This window comes from Kogia breviceps, chromosome 18 (assembly GCF_026419965.1).
Source record: "Kogia breviceps isolate mKogBre1 chromosome 18, mKogBre1 haplotype 1, whole genome shotgun sequence".
NCBI lineage: Eukaryota > Metazoa > Chordata > Mammalia > Artiodactyla > Physeteridae > Kogia > Kogia breviceps.
In genome coordinates, this window is record NC_081327.1 from 8536861 (window position 1) to 8552129 (window position 15269).

A 15269-nucleotide genomic window follows, 5' to 3' on the forward strand; every position below is an offset into this window, starting at 1 on the left:
ATTATTTTTTAAATTATTATTATTTATATAAATTTATTTTTATTTTTGGCTGCATTGGGTCTTCGTTGCTGTGTGCGGGCTTTCTCTAGTTGCGGCGCGAGGGCTTCTCATTGCAGTGGCTTCTCTTGTTGTGGAGCACGGCTCTAAGCGCGCGGGCTTCAGTGGTTGTGGCGCGCAGGCTCAGTAGTTGTGGTACACGGGCATAGTTGCTCCGCGGCATGTGGGATCTTCCCGGACAGGGGCTTGAACCCATGTCCCCTGCGTTGGCAGGCAGGTTCTTAACCACTGCGCCACCAGGGAAGCCTTGAAGTTTATTTTTAATTAACCAAATAGTATATGAATGTATTCTCTCTGGTAAAAAGTATTTCCAGGCCACAGAGGGCCTGTAAGTCTCCTTTGGCCCCGACTGCATGCCATCCCCTCTACAGAGGCGACCAATGTACAAATGAAGGGAATCCTTCAAGATCTTTTTCTGTGTACCTAAGTATGTAGATATTACTTCTAGAAATTTAGATATTTGTGCTTCCCTGGTGGCGCAGTGGTTAAGAATCTGCCTGCCAATACAGGGGACATGGGTTCGAGCCCTGGTCCGGGAAGATCCCACATGCTGCGGAGCAACTAAGCCTGTGCGCCACAGCTACTGAGCCTGAGCTCTAGAGCCCGTGAACCACAACTACTGAAGCCCGCGCGCCTAGAGCCCGTGCTCCTCAACAAGGGAAGCCACTGCAATGAGAAGCCCGCGCACCGCAACGAAGAGTAGCCCCCACTCACCACAGCTAGAGAAAGTCCGCGCACAGCAAAGAAGACCTAACGCAGCCAAAAATAAATTTTTTAAAAATTTAGATATTTATATTTTAGATACATTTTAGATATTTAGATAGATATTTGTAATTTCATATATTTACAATTTAGATATTACTCCTAGAAATTTTAGGGATTACTCCTAGTTTTATTCCATGATGATTAATTTTTTTCCTCCCTTTTCATTTTTTTTCTTCCATACCAATGAGACCTACTGAGAAAAAGGTTCTTCAGCTTTCCTTCCTCACTTAACACTGGGTCTGCGCTGGGGGTCCCTGAGGCTGGGCGGGAGTAGTTGCAGGGCACCATCGTGGGGTGCCTGGGATTGCCCACCCCCGCGCCAACACAGACCCTTGCTCGTGTCAGGTGCGCATAAAGATCCTGGCCAGCCTTGTGACTCAGTTTGACTCGGGCCTGAAGGCCGAGGTCCTGTCCTTCATCCTGGAAGACGTGCGGGCCCGCCTGGACCTGGCCTTTGCCTGGCTGTACCAGGAGTACAACGCCTACCTAGCAGCTGGTGCCGCAGGCACCCTGGACAAGTATGAGGACTGCCTCATCCGCCTGCTCTCCGGCCTTCAGGAGAAGCCAGACCAGAAGGATGGGTGAGGGGGATGGCCCTGCCCCCTCCTGTCCCCACGAGTCCCCCCACCTGTGTCCTGCCTTTTCTTTCTAGTTTCTGACCACCTCTGTCTTCATCCGCACCCGAGTCAGTCCTCCATGCGCCCATCCCAAGTCCCCCTTCTCTCCCCACTCTCCCCACGTGCAGACAATGTCACCTCACTGTAGGCTCTGGGTCACGCACCCTGGGCTTGCTTCCCAGCTCTGCTGCTTGCTCTCTGACTGACCTGTGTCACTCACTTCTGGGCCTCTGTTTTCTCATATAATACGGAATAAATAACAGTGCCTGCTTCAGAGGCTTGTTCTGGAGGTTGACTTCTCGCCATCCCCATCTCTTGCCTGAATCCGTTCTGTGGCTTCCTCATTGTCCTTGACCTCCAGTTTATCCATTCTCCCCACAGCAGCGCAGGTGACATTTTATAATGTAAATACTGTCTTGTTATTCCCCACTAAAAACCTTCAGTTGTCCTCGAGATAAAATGCAACTTTCTTACTATGTTTTATGAGACCTTGTGTAATCCAGTCCCTACCAACTTCTTTAGCCTCCTTTCTTACCTCTCTGCTTTTCCTGCTCCCAGACTTTAGCTGCACTGCTCCTTGCATGGCTGGCTCTTTCTCATCTGCCAGCATTGACTCAAGTATCATCTCAAAGCAGCCTTTCGTGGTCACCACGTCTAAAATAGCAATACCCTTTCCCAGCCCCCATCATTCCCTCCCATTGCTGTATTAAACAAGCTAGAAATCCCCATTTGACAAAGGGGAGAAACTGAGTTTCAGAGAGGCAGTCTCTGCCCAAGACACCCACCTGGCAGCGTTTGAACCCTGCTCTGTTGCCTCCAAAGCTCTGTACCCAGGGGCGTTGAGCGAGCTGTGAGGGGGGGGCCCTGCCAGCTGTGAGCTGCGATCAGCAGGATGGGGAAACCAGGGGCCCCCTTCTCTGCAGCTGTTCACTGTCCCTCCCTCTCTGGAAGGATCTTCACCAAGGTTGTGCTGGAGGCGCCGCTGATCACTGAGAGCGCCCTGGAGGTGATTCGCAAGTACTGTGAGGATGAGGTGAGGACGGGCGGCAGATCTCCCTGCATCCCCGACGTTGTGGTGCAGGCAGGAGCCCTGCTGGTTGCAGCCTGGGCGGGGGGGGGGGGGGGTCTGTGAGGGACCAGTAGCTTTTGTCTAGGACCAGATCCGACTGAAGCAAGGGAGACACCCCAAAGGCACGCCATGGGTGCCTTCAGCTCTGGTTCCCTTCCTGCTGCAGAGTCGCACCTACCTGGGCATGTCCACTCTTCGAGACCTGATCTTCAAGCGCCCGTCCCGCCAGTTCCAGTACCTGCATGTTCTGCTAGACCTCAGCTCCCATGAGAAGGACAAGGTGATCCCCCGTCGCCCTTTGCTGGGTTACACTCAGTCCTTCCTCTGTCCCGAGTAACCAGCCCAGTCTTTTCCACATTCCCCTGAAAGTTTCTGGGCCTAATGTCCTTCTTGCAACAATTTTTTGGTGGTGGTGGTAGTTTTTCCATTTACAATGGCACGAGGCTGCTTAGAATATACACACATATATACACTCGCCGCCTCCCAGGAAAGGCAGTCCTATTTTCGCTCTTATTCCACCTGTGTTGGTGCGCCCCTCTTAAGGCCTGGGGGTGTGCTGGGACCTGGGGGAGCGCTGACCAGGAGGGGAGCCACTGTGACCCACACGGTGTGTTCAGTGCCAGGAGTGGAGTAGGGTGTGCGGTGGCAGAAGCCTGGAGGCTGAGGAAGGGGGGTGGTCTGAAGAAGGCTTCTGGAGGAGGGGCTGTGTGAGCCAAGACCTGAAATACGAGTAGACGGGTGTGCATGTGTGCGACTGAGAGGGCCCGTGGTCCACCCTGCTTCAGCCTTCTGCCAGCTCCTGTCTGATGTCTTGTGTCCATTCATTCAGCAGACCCTCACTGCACACCCTGGCTCAGCCCTGTGGTGCTTTTGGGGACAAAGCGGCGCCCCAGACCAGGCCCTGTCCTCATGGCTCCCAGCAGGGGGTGTCTGAGTGAAACAGGACACAGCCAGTGACAGGCATGCCGGGCAGTGGGAACCTTCTGTCCCAGGTCGCAAAGCCGGGGAGAGTGCTGTTGCTTTTGTGGAGCGGAGGAAAACTCCTTCTGGTTGGAGTATAGCAAGCAAGGCAAGAACGATAAGAGGTGGGGCTGGGCAGGTAGATGGTGAGGTGGTGCAGGGCCCTGAGGTGGGCCAGGAAACCTCTCTGCGCAGCCGGTGACCAGTCTTGGGCATCGGTAACTCAGCCCAGCTGAGCCTCTCTCAGACTTGGGCTTGTTTTCACACTGGTGCTGCCAAGCTCAGAACAGCTGTCTTCCCCTCCACCATCTTCCCCCACTCTCCTCAGGTGCGTTCCCAGGCCTTGCTGTTCATCAAGCGCATGTACGAGAAGGAACAGCTACGAGAGTATGTGGAGAAGTTTGCCCTCAACTACCTACAGCTCTTGGTCCACCCCAACCCGCCATCTGTGCTTTTTGGAGCCGACAAGGACACAGGTTTGGTGCAGGTTCTTCAGAGGTGTATTGAGCACCCGCTGTGTCTCAGGCTCTGGGCTGGGTCTTGGGGACAGAGCTGGATCTAAGCTGAGCCCTGCCCAGCCTGCTAGAGAAGACAGCCAGACAGTAATAACCAGAATGAGCAGGCCTCAGGTGGCGAAACTAGGAGTCTGTGGAAGCCCAGAAGGAGCACCTGACCCAGCCTGAGGGGTCAGGGAGAGCATCCTGAAGGAGGAGACAGCTGCACTGAAAGCCGAGGACAAGGAGAGCTAGACAGTGATGGGGCTACAGGAAAGGCCAGGCAGGATCATCACAGGCCAATTTCCTCAGCAAAGCTCTGGGTCCTCCAGAATTGCAGACAGGGAGACCCGGGCCCCAGGGGAAGGGATCATTGAATTGGAAGGTTCAGGCTGTGGCAGGAAGCACAGGGCCTTCAAGAAGCACAGGAGCCCTGGTGCAGCCCGGGTGCCAGGAAGGCTTCCCAGGAGAGGTTCTAGCTATGTGAGACCCAGAGGAGGAGGTACAGAAAGAGGAGTTGGGCAGCAGTGTTCTAGGCATCAGAGCAGCACGTGCAAAGGCTCCAAAGTGGGGGTCCTGGGGGACTGTCAAAAGTAGGGTGTAACCAGAGCACACAAGCCCAGAGGCAAGGCCACCCTGAACAGGACCTGGCAGGTAGAGCAAGGTGAGGAGGAGGAGCTGGGGGTTTATCCTGAGGGCATAGGACAGTCATGGGAGCACTGAGCAGGGGAGGAACAGGGTCAGAACTTGGAAAGATCTCTCTCACCGCCTTGTGGATTGGAGGTCAGAGGAGACCAGACGGGAATTTAGTGCAGAGACTTGTGAAAGGGGAGCAGTCCTGGTTCCACCCCATTTCCCAGATGATTGGCTTCTTGCCCAAACAATTTGCTTCCCAGGCCCAGCTCCCTTATGTGCCTGTCCCCTAAGAAGAGCCAGATGCTGGGGGTGGGAGGGGAGTGGGGCCACCCTGATCTTCACCCCCTGCCCTATTAGAGGTGGCAGCACCCTGGACTGAGGAGACAGTAAAGCAGTGTTTGTACCTCTACCTGGCCCTCCTGCCTCAGAACCACAAGCTGATCCACGAGCTGGCAGCCGTGTATACTGAGGCCATCGCTGACATCAAGAGGACAGTGCTGAGGGTCATCGAACAGCCGGTGAGGCCCCTGAGCCCACCAGGCTCTGCCCACCCATGGGTGGGGCTCAATCCCCAACTCCAGCCCTTCCCCTGGTATATTCTCCTTGTGTGCGCTAAGCACTAAGGGTTGTCACCCCAGGTTGAGCAGCTGTGTCACTTGCGGGTGGTCCACACTTCCATCTGCTCCTGAGAAGACAGCAGGGTAGCCCCGCGGTTAAGAGCCTAGAGTTGGATGGACCTGGGTTCACATTCCGCCTCTCACTTTCTCACTGCGTAAACTTGCACCTTTCAGTAAAAATGGGGAAGATAATTCAGTCCCCCAAGCTTGTTGGAGGGATTCTGTGACCTCATGCATGTAAACATCTGTGTCACCGTTACCATTTATGAGCTGTCCCTCCCCTGCCTTGCTGACAGGAATCTTTAGTGGTCATTGCCTAAGTCCCTCCTGCTCCTCTCTGGAACCCCAGGGTCACCCACAAGAGAAGCATCTCAGTTACAGACTGGCCCCTAAAATTCAGAATGTCTGCCCTTCCGATTTGTAGCTGGGTTTGAAACCTTTTTCATGTCTCTGTCCCTGACATTTTATTACTGAGAATTTCCAACATAAACAAAAGGAGAAAGTGTGGTACATTAATTCCTACATACCCACCTCCCAGATTCAACAGTGTCTTTACCTGTAATGTGGGGGTAATAGGCTCGGTGTGAGGAAGAAGCAGATTCTTCTCCCCGTTCTCAAGGTGAGCCCACCAGACTCTGAGCTCTTCGAGGGCAAAGACTGGCAGTTCCACTTGCGATTGTAAAGATTTACGGGGCAGAGGAAGGCGTGAACCCTTGAAGCCTGGCCTTCCGCTCCTTGTGTTTGGCGTTTGTGGTGGGTTGGGGGGAAGCCTGCAGAAGCAGCCGCAGGTCGAGCCCCGATCTGAGCACTCAGCCAAGCCAGGGCCCTGACAGTCCCAGAGGTGGGTGGGCCAGGGACGCTTACAGAAGCCAGAAAAGTCTTCACCGAGGAATTGAAGGGCAGGTTGGGCACTAAAGCTCAGGTTAAGTCCGAGATGGCAGAGAGGAGGCATGGTCTGCCTAGAAGGGCAGCGTGGGTGAGGGCTCAGGAGCTGCAGAAAGCCTGTGTCTGTGTGAGATTGGGTGGAAGAGACGGAGATGCTTCTGCCCAACCCTCGCCCCCTTCCCCCACTTCTGTGAACCCTTTTCCACCTGTTTTATTGAGATATAAGTGACATATGACATTATCTTAGTTTAAGGTATACAACATAGTGATTTGATATATGTATATATGGTGAAATGATTATTACAGTAAGTTTGATTAACATCCATCACCTCACAGAATTAATGATTTTTTTTCTAATGAGAACTTTTAAGATCTACTCTCTCTGTCACCACTTCTTACTCCCGAGTCCCAGCATCTACCCTGCCCCCGACACCTGGGCCTCCCCGAGCTCTCACCCTGGGCCCCTCATCGTCCTCACGTCACCTAGCCTCTTCCCCGGGCCTTCCCTGTCATCCCTCTCTCTCCATCTAGATCCGAGGAATGGGCATGAACTCACCCGAGCTGCTCCTGCTGGTGGAGAACTGTCCCAAGGGGGCAGAGACGCTGGTCACACGTTGTCTGCACAGCCTCACAGACAAAGGTGCCCCCTGGGACCCTACCTTTCATCCTTTTCTTCCATTGCCCAGGTCTTCCCCACTTCCCCTTCCCCGGACCTGGGGATCAGAGCTGCTGGGTCCCCAGATGCTTGGCCTTCTTGTGAGTCTCTCCCCATCCTTGGGCCTCAGTTTCTCCATGTGGAAGAGTATATTGCTAAATGCACTTGAGAAAGCAAGGGGCCAAGGATTTCTACTCTGAAATGGAGTTGCCCCTCCCTGCCCCTCCCACACACCCACCACCATTTCTCCTCCTCCTCGGAGCTCACCTTCACCCCACCGCCCCCAACACCTGTGCCTCCTGCTGCTTCTACCTGCAGTCCCACCCTCCCCAGAGCTGGTGAAGCGGGTCCGGGATCTCTACCACAAGCGACTGCCCGACGTCCGCTTCCTCATCCCTGTGCTCAATGGGCTGGAAAAGGTATGGAGCTGGATGCCTCGATGCCTCCACTGACGAGGACGTGGCAGGGCAGGGGCAGGGAGGAGGTAGGCACCCAGGTGCCCGTGTCAGATGCTTGTAAACACATTCTGGGGCTCGTCTGGGTCAATCTCAACTTTGCAAGACGCTCCCCTCTCTGAGCCTCAGTTTCTTCCTCTGTCAAGTGAGTATCACAGTGATCCACCCCCACCCCCACCCTCCTTGCTCCCCGCCATACACACAAGATTGTCCTGAGGCCTAAATATAGCCACAGAAGCAGCACTCTTCCTAGCGTAGGAAGCACCTCCTCTTGAGGTTGTGCCTCCCCTGCCCATGCTCGATCTTGTTCCTAACAGGCTGTGGTACCTTGGGTGAGCCTCCATCTCCTCCACTTGCAGGAGGAATCACTGAGCTGACCCAGGGGGCTCAGATGGGGGTTGATGAGGCTGGGGCTGAGTCAGGCCCAGTGAGTTGGGAAAGCTCAGCCTTGAGGGGCCAGAGGAAGTGAGAGGAGGAAAGCACTGAAGGGGCTTGGTGAGGCCAGAGCTTGCCCCCCACCTCCCCAGGGTGAGCAGTGGGGAGGCTTGTCTGGAGGGGCTGGGCGGGCATATCTGACCTGCCTCCCCTGCCTTGCCCTTGTAGAAGGAAGTGATCCAGGCCCTTCCAAAGCTCATCAAACTCAACCCCATAGTGGTGAAAGAGGTCTTCAACCGCCTGCTGGGCACCCAGCACGGTAGGTGATGTGCTCTCCGCCCCACCAGCGACCAGCTCAGCCCTGGCCCTCATACCCCTCACCCGTGGCTCCCTGTGCCCCAGCTCCCCCAGGAGACCCCACCTCAAGTGGCAGGAGGAAGGGGTCCCGGAGGTGAGATGTGGAATGCTGGGGGAGGGATGCCATCCTTAGAGAGGAAGGGGGTGGGGGCTCATCTTGCTCTCTGGGGCTACCTTCCAGACTTGGCGACATCTCAGCGTCTGTCCCAGAGCTCCCAGGTCACCCTCCTGTGATACATGGATAATGGTTTCATCCACAATGGGGACAAAATTGTGGAATTGAGGTCTGACTCTCTATAAGCGTCTTCCCTTCTAGGACCCAACTACTCTTCCTCAAACATGGGCTCCACTCCTGCCCTTCCTTAGCTCTTGCCTGAACCCCTCCAGCTGTGGGTGGGGTCTTTGTTTGACCTGGTCAAAAAGAAAGAAAACTTCCAACCTAGAAAGACTACTAAGTGGCATAGGGTAGATTCCTCACCCCTCACCCCAGTGGCTGGAGCTAAGGAGAGTGGAGGCTGTCTGCTCCACATGTAATCTGGTGATTTAAAACATACACACAAGAGTGACTGGGACCCTCAAAACCCCACCAGAAGACTGCCATCTCCCCCAGCCTCCTCCGCTGTGGCATTCAGTTCAAGCACTGTTTGCACGTCTGTTGCCTGCCCCAGCCTGTCCTGTCCAGCAAATTCCCCTCAGTATCTGTGCTGTGCTGGGCACCTGGGATGAGCTCGTCCTAGCTCTGCCGTCATGGGTCCCCAGCCTGGGGCAAGTGTGGGAGAGAGCAGCCGAATCAATCACACTAGATGTTGCCCTCACGAGGGTAGGAGTGCAGTGCTGGCGAGGAGGAGAGCACAGTGAAGGCCTCTGATGATGCTCTTCGGTTGTGAAGGATGGCTTTCTAGCTGCTTGTCTCATTCAGGCCCCTCCTTTTGCGTTCTCAGTCTCCTTCCTCCGCTCCTTTAGCCCTTTGTACCCCTAATCCCAGAGGGCGCCTGTCTTCATTCGCCGCTCCCCCCAATTTGGGGGATTTGGACCTGTCTCTTAGGCCTCCATACTGTCTCTTCCACCTCCCCGCCACTCCTACCTGCTGCAGGTGAAGGGAACTCAGCCTTGTCCCCCCTGAACCCTGGAGAGCTTCTCATCGCATTACACAACATCGACTCCTCGAAGTGTGACATGAAGTCCATCATCAAAGGTGAGGCGTTCCCCCCAAACCCCCTTGAGTGGTCTGGCCACTTGGGACCTGGGGAAGAACCCAGTCGCCCATGTGCCCCTGCTGGAATCTGCCAACTTGGAGATTGTGCCACCTGCAGCCCCATCTCAGAGCTCCAGACACCCACCCTCGTTCCTTTCCCTCCCTCCCCCCACCTAAGAACTGATGCACCCACTGTGCACTGACACAGAGTAGTCCTCAGGAAGGGTGGGGAGCCCATCCCTCCCAGCACCAGTCTGAACTAAGTAAGCAGAGCCCTTGGCGAGGCTGGGCAGATGCATAGCCAGCAGAGCCGAGAGTGCACCAGGGCAGTTGTTGGACCGGGAGTCTAGTCTGGCCTCCAGTTGAGACCAGAGAGTGTGCCTCCAGGGCAGGGGAGTTGGTGGCAACCTGGCGGGCTCACCACGATTAGCAGTTTCATAATAGCTGCTGTCACTGTTTACCTAGCACTTACTCTGAGCCAGGCTTTCCTCAGCGCCTTACAGGCCTGCCTGCCAATCTGCACCACTCTTTACCTGGTAAGTATGCTGACTTCCGTTTTGTAGACGAAATGGAAGTTGCAGAGAGGTTAAGTAACTTGCTCAGGGCCACAGAGAAGCTAAGTGGTATAGTGCAAAAAAACAGAATCTGAAGTTGGGTGGATCTGAGTTGGAAACCCGGTCCTCCTGGTTCCTCCTGCAGATGGCATCCTGGGTCCCAGGGCTGCCTCCTGTGGGACAATCTCTCTCCCTCAGCTCTCCACAGCGCTCCCCTCCACGTCCTCCCTGAAAGAGGTTTCTGGTCCAGAAGCCATGCTTCCCCCCAGAGGTGGAAGCCCTTACTGTCGCCTGCTCTTCTCAGAAGACAGCTGTCCTTTGCTCCCTCCTCTCCCTTCAAAGCGGGGAGGGGGTTCCCTCCTTGCCACTTAGTTTCATGTCCAGCCTGAAGCAGCTTCTTCAGTGACTTATTTCCTAGTCTTCCTCAGCAAATTCTCTCAGAAACTTTTCGGTCAAGAGAGGAGCTTATGAAAATTTTAAACACACACTAAGAGAAGGAACTGAGAAGGAACTAAGGCCTCTAGTGGAAGCAGCAAAGTGAAAAGTGTCTCAAAGCTGAGACTCCAGGAGTAGTCTTTTTACACACCCTGGCCCCTTAGATGATCTCTGGAAAGTTACGAGCCCATTCCCAAGGACGGTAGCCTCACGTGATTTTGTGTACAATTTGAGGGGTTCGGATTATGCTAGTATGGCCTGATTCTGGAACTGCAGAGCGGACCCTGTCTAGGTCTGGTGGTTCGGGAGAGGGGGCCTGGTCAAGAGATGGGGTCAGGTGGTAACCGTGTAGGCCCCGCCCACCCCTGCCACCTCACTAAAGCCCATTCATGGACCCAGATTTAGTCCCTTATCTTATACATGGGAACCAAGGCCCAGGGAGAAAACAGGCTTTAGCACAGGTTACACACGAAGCCAGCGACCAGGCCCTGGAGATGTCAGCAAGTCCTGGCCTTCAGAACCCCATGTGTTTCTTCCTACAGACCCAGGCCCACACGGAGCCTCTATATTGGTGAGCTCTTGGCAACCCTTCAACTGGTCACCCTACCGGCTGTTCATCCCCAGCACGCAATCCAGTCAGTTCCCAGAGCATGCTTCTCTGCTCAGGCACCAGTGCTTTTCTTAGTTGCACTAGTAACCCTACTTGACTGTAAGCTCCAGATCCAAAGTCCGGATACAAAGTCTAGTCCTGTTTTGGGCCCCAGTGGAATCCCCAGTGCCTAGCAGTATAAGCAGTCATTCCTGGCATTCACTCTCCCCTTAAACCACCCTTTTTCTCTGGTGAGTTTTTCTACAACTGGACCTGTCCAGTGGACTGGTTCAGTGATTAAGAAAACTCACTGAGCGCCTCTGCTCAGTCCTTTGCTGGGCAGTGCTGAGGATACAACAGGGATGGGGATAGTCCTGGCCTTGCCCTGCTGGGGCTCACAGGCCATCCCCAGAGTAACAGTCTAGAATGAACAGGACTGGGACAGGGGGCCCAGAGCGGCCACTGACTCTCCCTTGTTTGGGACGTTAGGGAGGGCTTCCTGGAGGAAGGGACACCTGAGCTGAGACCACAGAAGGATGAACAGGGGTGAGGTAACAGGAGAAAAGATGATCCCAGAGAACGGAAGAACGTTTGCAGAGGCCAAGAGAGATGCTAGCGTGGCCTGGTTCTGGAACTGCAGAGTGCAACCTGGCTGGATCTGGTGGTTTGGGGGAGGGGGCTTGGTCAAGAGATGAGGTCAGGCTATAACCGTGTAAGCCCCGCCCGCACAGGGTCTCTCATAGGCCACAACTGAAGTTTGGACTTGCTCGCTTGAGGGCCTGTGGAGGTACAGGGTCAGGTTGAGCTTTTGAAAGACCCCTCAGGCTGCTGTATGGAGGGTGGATTAGAGGGTGGGTGGGAGGCCCAGGAGGAGGCTGGGGTGGAGCTGAGGGGGAGGAGAGGGAAGAGGGTTGATTTTGGAGGCTTTTAGGCAGAGCAGGCAGAAGCCAGCAACTACCTAGAAGGGAGGAGGAACAGCCTCGGTTTCTGACAGGTCCTCTTGCACTTTGTTCACCTTCTACTCTCCCTTCTGCTCCTTCAGCCTAGATATCCTCACTACCCTGCCTCCAGCCTCCTCCCTGCCTATCTACCTGTAATGCCTCCATCCTCCCCCTTTTCCTTATAGGAGCTCTCCACCCCCCATTCTTTATAGGCACCCACCCCTGTTCTCCATTAGCCTCTCAAGGATTGGGGGTCTCTTCTAGTCCAATAAAAACTTCCTGGTTGACAGACTCACATGGCCAGTGGTGTTTGGGGAAGAAGGGGTTCAGAGGCAGTTCCTGGAGTCTCCCCATTAACACAGTGGATCTGAGCACCACTGATTTTGGGGTACCACAACCCACTCCTGAGGGAACAGACCCCAGGGCCTGCCCTGGTCTGCCTGCCTTCGTGGGTGCTTGTGTTGTACCAGCCCTCCTTGGGCCCTTCCTGGCACTGGGTGCTGAGCTGGGGAGCTCATTGTATGCCCAGACTTCCTCCTCTCACCCCTCTCTCATTACTCTGTGGACCGTGCCCTCCACGTAATCCTACACCTGGTAACCCCTGAGCACCCGCACAAGCCCTTATGCACTGGCTTGAGAGTGGGCAATCTCTTGACCAGCCTGCTGGTGGAGACCGTCTCTTCTGTCTCCTGTGGGATTACTTACGGAAGCTAAAGTTCCCTCTCCAGTAGGGGTGGAGGTGCCATGCCACACCAATCAAGCCAGAATAGGTCCCCAGGGGTTGGCAACATATCTTTCTCACCTCACCCTTTCTGGGGGTTGTCCCCAAAGAGAGAGGGCCAAAGCCTTCCCACTCTGCCCAGTGGGGCTTCTAGGAGATGGAAGTGTCTTTTCCCTTGTACCCAGCTCCCAGGCTTTCCAAGGACCAGGCCACAGTGTCCCCTTAGAAGGAGCCCTTCTGGGTGGGGGAAGTCTTCTGTCTTGCCTGGAGCTTCAGGGAGTCAGGGCTGGGTCTCCCCTCACACGGGCAGATAATGGGGCTGAGGTTCTCTAAGGGGTGGGGCTCCCACTTCCCAGGGGGCAACTGGGCAAAGGGGACAGGCCCACTCTCCGCCTCCTCGCAGCCACCAACCTGTGCTTTGCGGAGCGGAACGTGTACACGTCGGAGGTGCTGGCCGTGGTGATGCAGCAGCTGATGGAGCAGAGTCCGCTGCCCATGCTGCTCATGAGGACCGTCATCCAGTCCCTGACCATGTACCCCCGCCTGGGGGGCTTCGTCATGAACATCCTTTCCCGCCTCATCATGAAGCAGGTAACCCACCCCTGGCTACCCCAGTCTCCCAAGCAGGGGACTGCAGCAGGACACACTACAGACAGACTTGAGGCAGAACCCCAGGCTTTTCCAGCCTGCTTGGCCCCTCCCCCAAGGGAGCCGTGATGCAGAGAATAAGCTCTGCCAAGACAGCCAGCTCCTTTGCCCTGCCCTCTGCTGAGACAGTACAACCCTTTAGGGGTCACTGAGTCAGACAGGTGTAGGGTGGCAGCGTGATGAGTGAGGGCTGTTGGGTGGGAGGAGCAAGCAGAAGGCTTCAGGGGGTGCACGTCCCAGGAGAGGTATGGCCGGCCCTTGCCCCCCACCACTGTGCACCCAGCCAGGATGCATACTAGAGCTGACAGATGGTCCCGTTTTTCAGGAGAAGCTAGAAATTGTTTTTAGAAATACCATGATGAAACAAAAAACAAACCCCATGCACAAGCCTTCAGACTGGATTTAGGCCACAGGTTGCTACTTTGCAACATCTGGCTTAGAGGTTAAGTGCAGATTCAGACACACCTGGGTTCAGATGTTGGTTCTGCCCCTTGGTACCGTACCTGTGTGACCCTGGACAAGTCCCCGCACCTGGGCCTTGTAGGTTTTGCAGGGCTAATGTCGCCCTCTAGAGGCTGCTGTGAATGAAATGAGGCGGTGCCATCTTGGCAAGGTCTTTCTCCCAGGTTCTGGGGTGGCTGGCTGCCTGCAGGCCCCCTGATGACTGCTCCCTCCCTGCCTGGTCCAGGTGTGGAAGTATCCCAAGGTGTGGGAGGGCTTCATCAAGTGCTGTCAACGCACCAAGCCCCAGAGCTTCCAGGTCATCCTGCAGCTCCCACCCCAGCAGCTGGGTGCCGTCTTTGACAAGTGCCCGGAGCTCCGGGAGCCCCTGCTGGCCCACGTCCGTTCCTTCACTCCCCACCAGGTACCCCAGGGTGTGGGATGGGTGGCCCCATGGGTCCAGCCCTGGGGGACTGGGTGGGATGGGCAGAGGGGAGCCCTGCACTGCCATGAAGGTCTGGGCCTCTGGAGGGTCAAGGACAGACACCAGGATCTGGGTGAGGTGGGGGTGTCTCTGGGTCAGAGCTGTTCGCAACGCCCCCATCCTGCTCTTCCCCTAGCAAGCACACATCCCCAACTCCATCATGACCATCCTGGAGGCCAGCGGCAAGCAAGAGCCAGAGACGAAGGAAGCGCCCGCCGGGCCCCTGGAAGAGGTGAGGGCCTGCAGCCCCCTCCCCAAGCCAGAAAGTCCCCGTCCCCTCCTCCCACCCACTCCACCCATCTCTCTGCCGAGGCTTCTACTGAAAGGAACTGGGGGTGGGGAGACAGCTGCCCCTTACTCCCTATGCCCAGGCGGCTGTCTGCCTTAGGATGGTTTCTGTCTTCTTTCCCACCAACCTCTTGAGAGCAGCCTAGGTCCTAGGTCCCACCCGTCCCTGAGCCTTTGTGTATCCCTCCCCACCCCCCAGGATGACTTAGAGCCCCTGGCCCTGGCACCGCCCCCAGCCCCCCGCCCCCCTCAAGACCTCATCGGCCTGCGGCTGGCCCAGGAAAAGGCCTTAAAGCGGCAGCTGGAGGAGGAACAGAAGCTGAAGCCTGGGGGAGTGGGAGCCCCCTCCTCGTCCTCCTCGTCGTTGTCCTCTTCCTCGGCCCGGCCAGGCCCTCCCCAGCCGGAGGAAGCCATTGATTTCCGGGAGGAGGGGCCGGAATGTGAGACCCCGGCCATCTTCATCAGCATGGATGATGACTCGGGGCTGACTGAGGCTGCACTGCTGGACTCTAGTCTTGAGGGACCCCTACCTAAGGTAGGGATGACAACCTCAGAGCAACAGAGGACGAGAAAGATCAGGGGCCTGGGGTTAAGTGTGTGTGCCGAGTGCCCAAGGCGGGGAGGGAGCAGAAAGGGTACGGCCCGAAGAAATATTGGAGGTGGGACCACGCTGTCTTTTGACCGCTCCCCATTCTCCTGTCACCAGGAAGCTGCAGCGGGCGGTTTGATTTCAAAGGAAGAGCGGAGTCCCCAGACCCTCACCCCTGCCGGAGAAGACACCGTGAAGACTCCCACTGCTGAGGAAGCCGGGGAACCCGAGACCAAGGGGAACAGCTGACGGGACTTGGTGGGGAAGGGGAGTGGGACTGGGAGCTCAGGGAGGCCTGGGAGGGGCTTGGCCGGCGGTGCTTTGCCTTTAAAAATTAAAAAGATCGCTGGTCTGGGGCAGGGGTGCAGTCTCTTTGCCTCCGTGTCAGCTGTGGAAGTGTGCAGAAGCTAGTGGGCGTGCCCAGGAGCTCCCTGGAAAACTG

General features: G+C 55.9%; 1 protein-coding gene across 1 annotated transcript in view; it reads left to right on the forward strand.

The window, feature by feature from the left end:
- Positions 1-15184, forward strand: part of SYMPK (symplekin scaffold protein) — a 36862-nt gene extending 21678 nt beyond the window's left edge. Inside the window, exons 14-27 of the mRNA XM_059045196.2 lie at positions 1168-1403; positions 2391-2472; positions 2675-2788; positions 3797-3944; positions 4956-5116; positions 6632-6740; positions 7074-7174; positions 7814-7904; positions 9036-9137; positions 12781-12968; positions 13714-13890; positions 14087-14182; positions 14438-14773; positions 14945-15184. Of these exons, the coding sequence (XP_058901179.1) occupies positions 1168-1403; positions 2391-2472; positions 2675-2788; positions 3797-3944; positions 4956-5116; positions 6632-6740; positions 7074-7174; positions 7814-7904; positions 9036-9137; positions 12781-12968; positions 13714-13890; positions 14087-14182; positions 14438-14773; positions 14945-15076 (2073 nt within the window). The 3' untranslated portion in view covers positions 15077-15184. The remainder of the gene's footprint in view (positions 1-1167; positions 1404-2390; positions 2473-2674; positions 2789-3796; positions 3945-4955; positions 5117-6631; positions 6741-7073; positions 7175-7813; positions 7905-9035; positions 9138-12780; positions 12969-13713; positions 13891-14086; positions 14183-14437; positions 14774-14944) is intronic.
- The last annotated feature ends 85 nt before the right edge of the window (positions 15185-15269 follow it).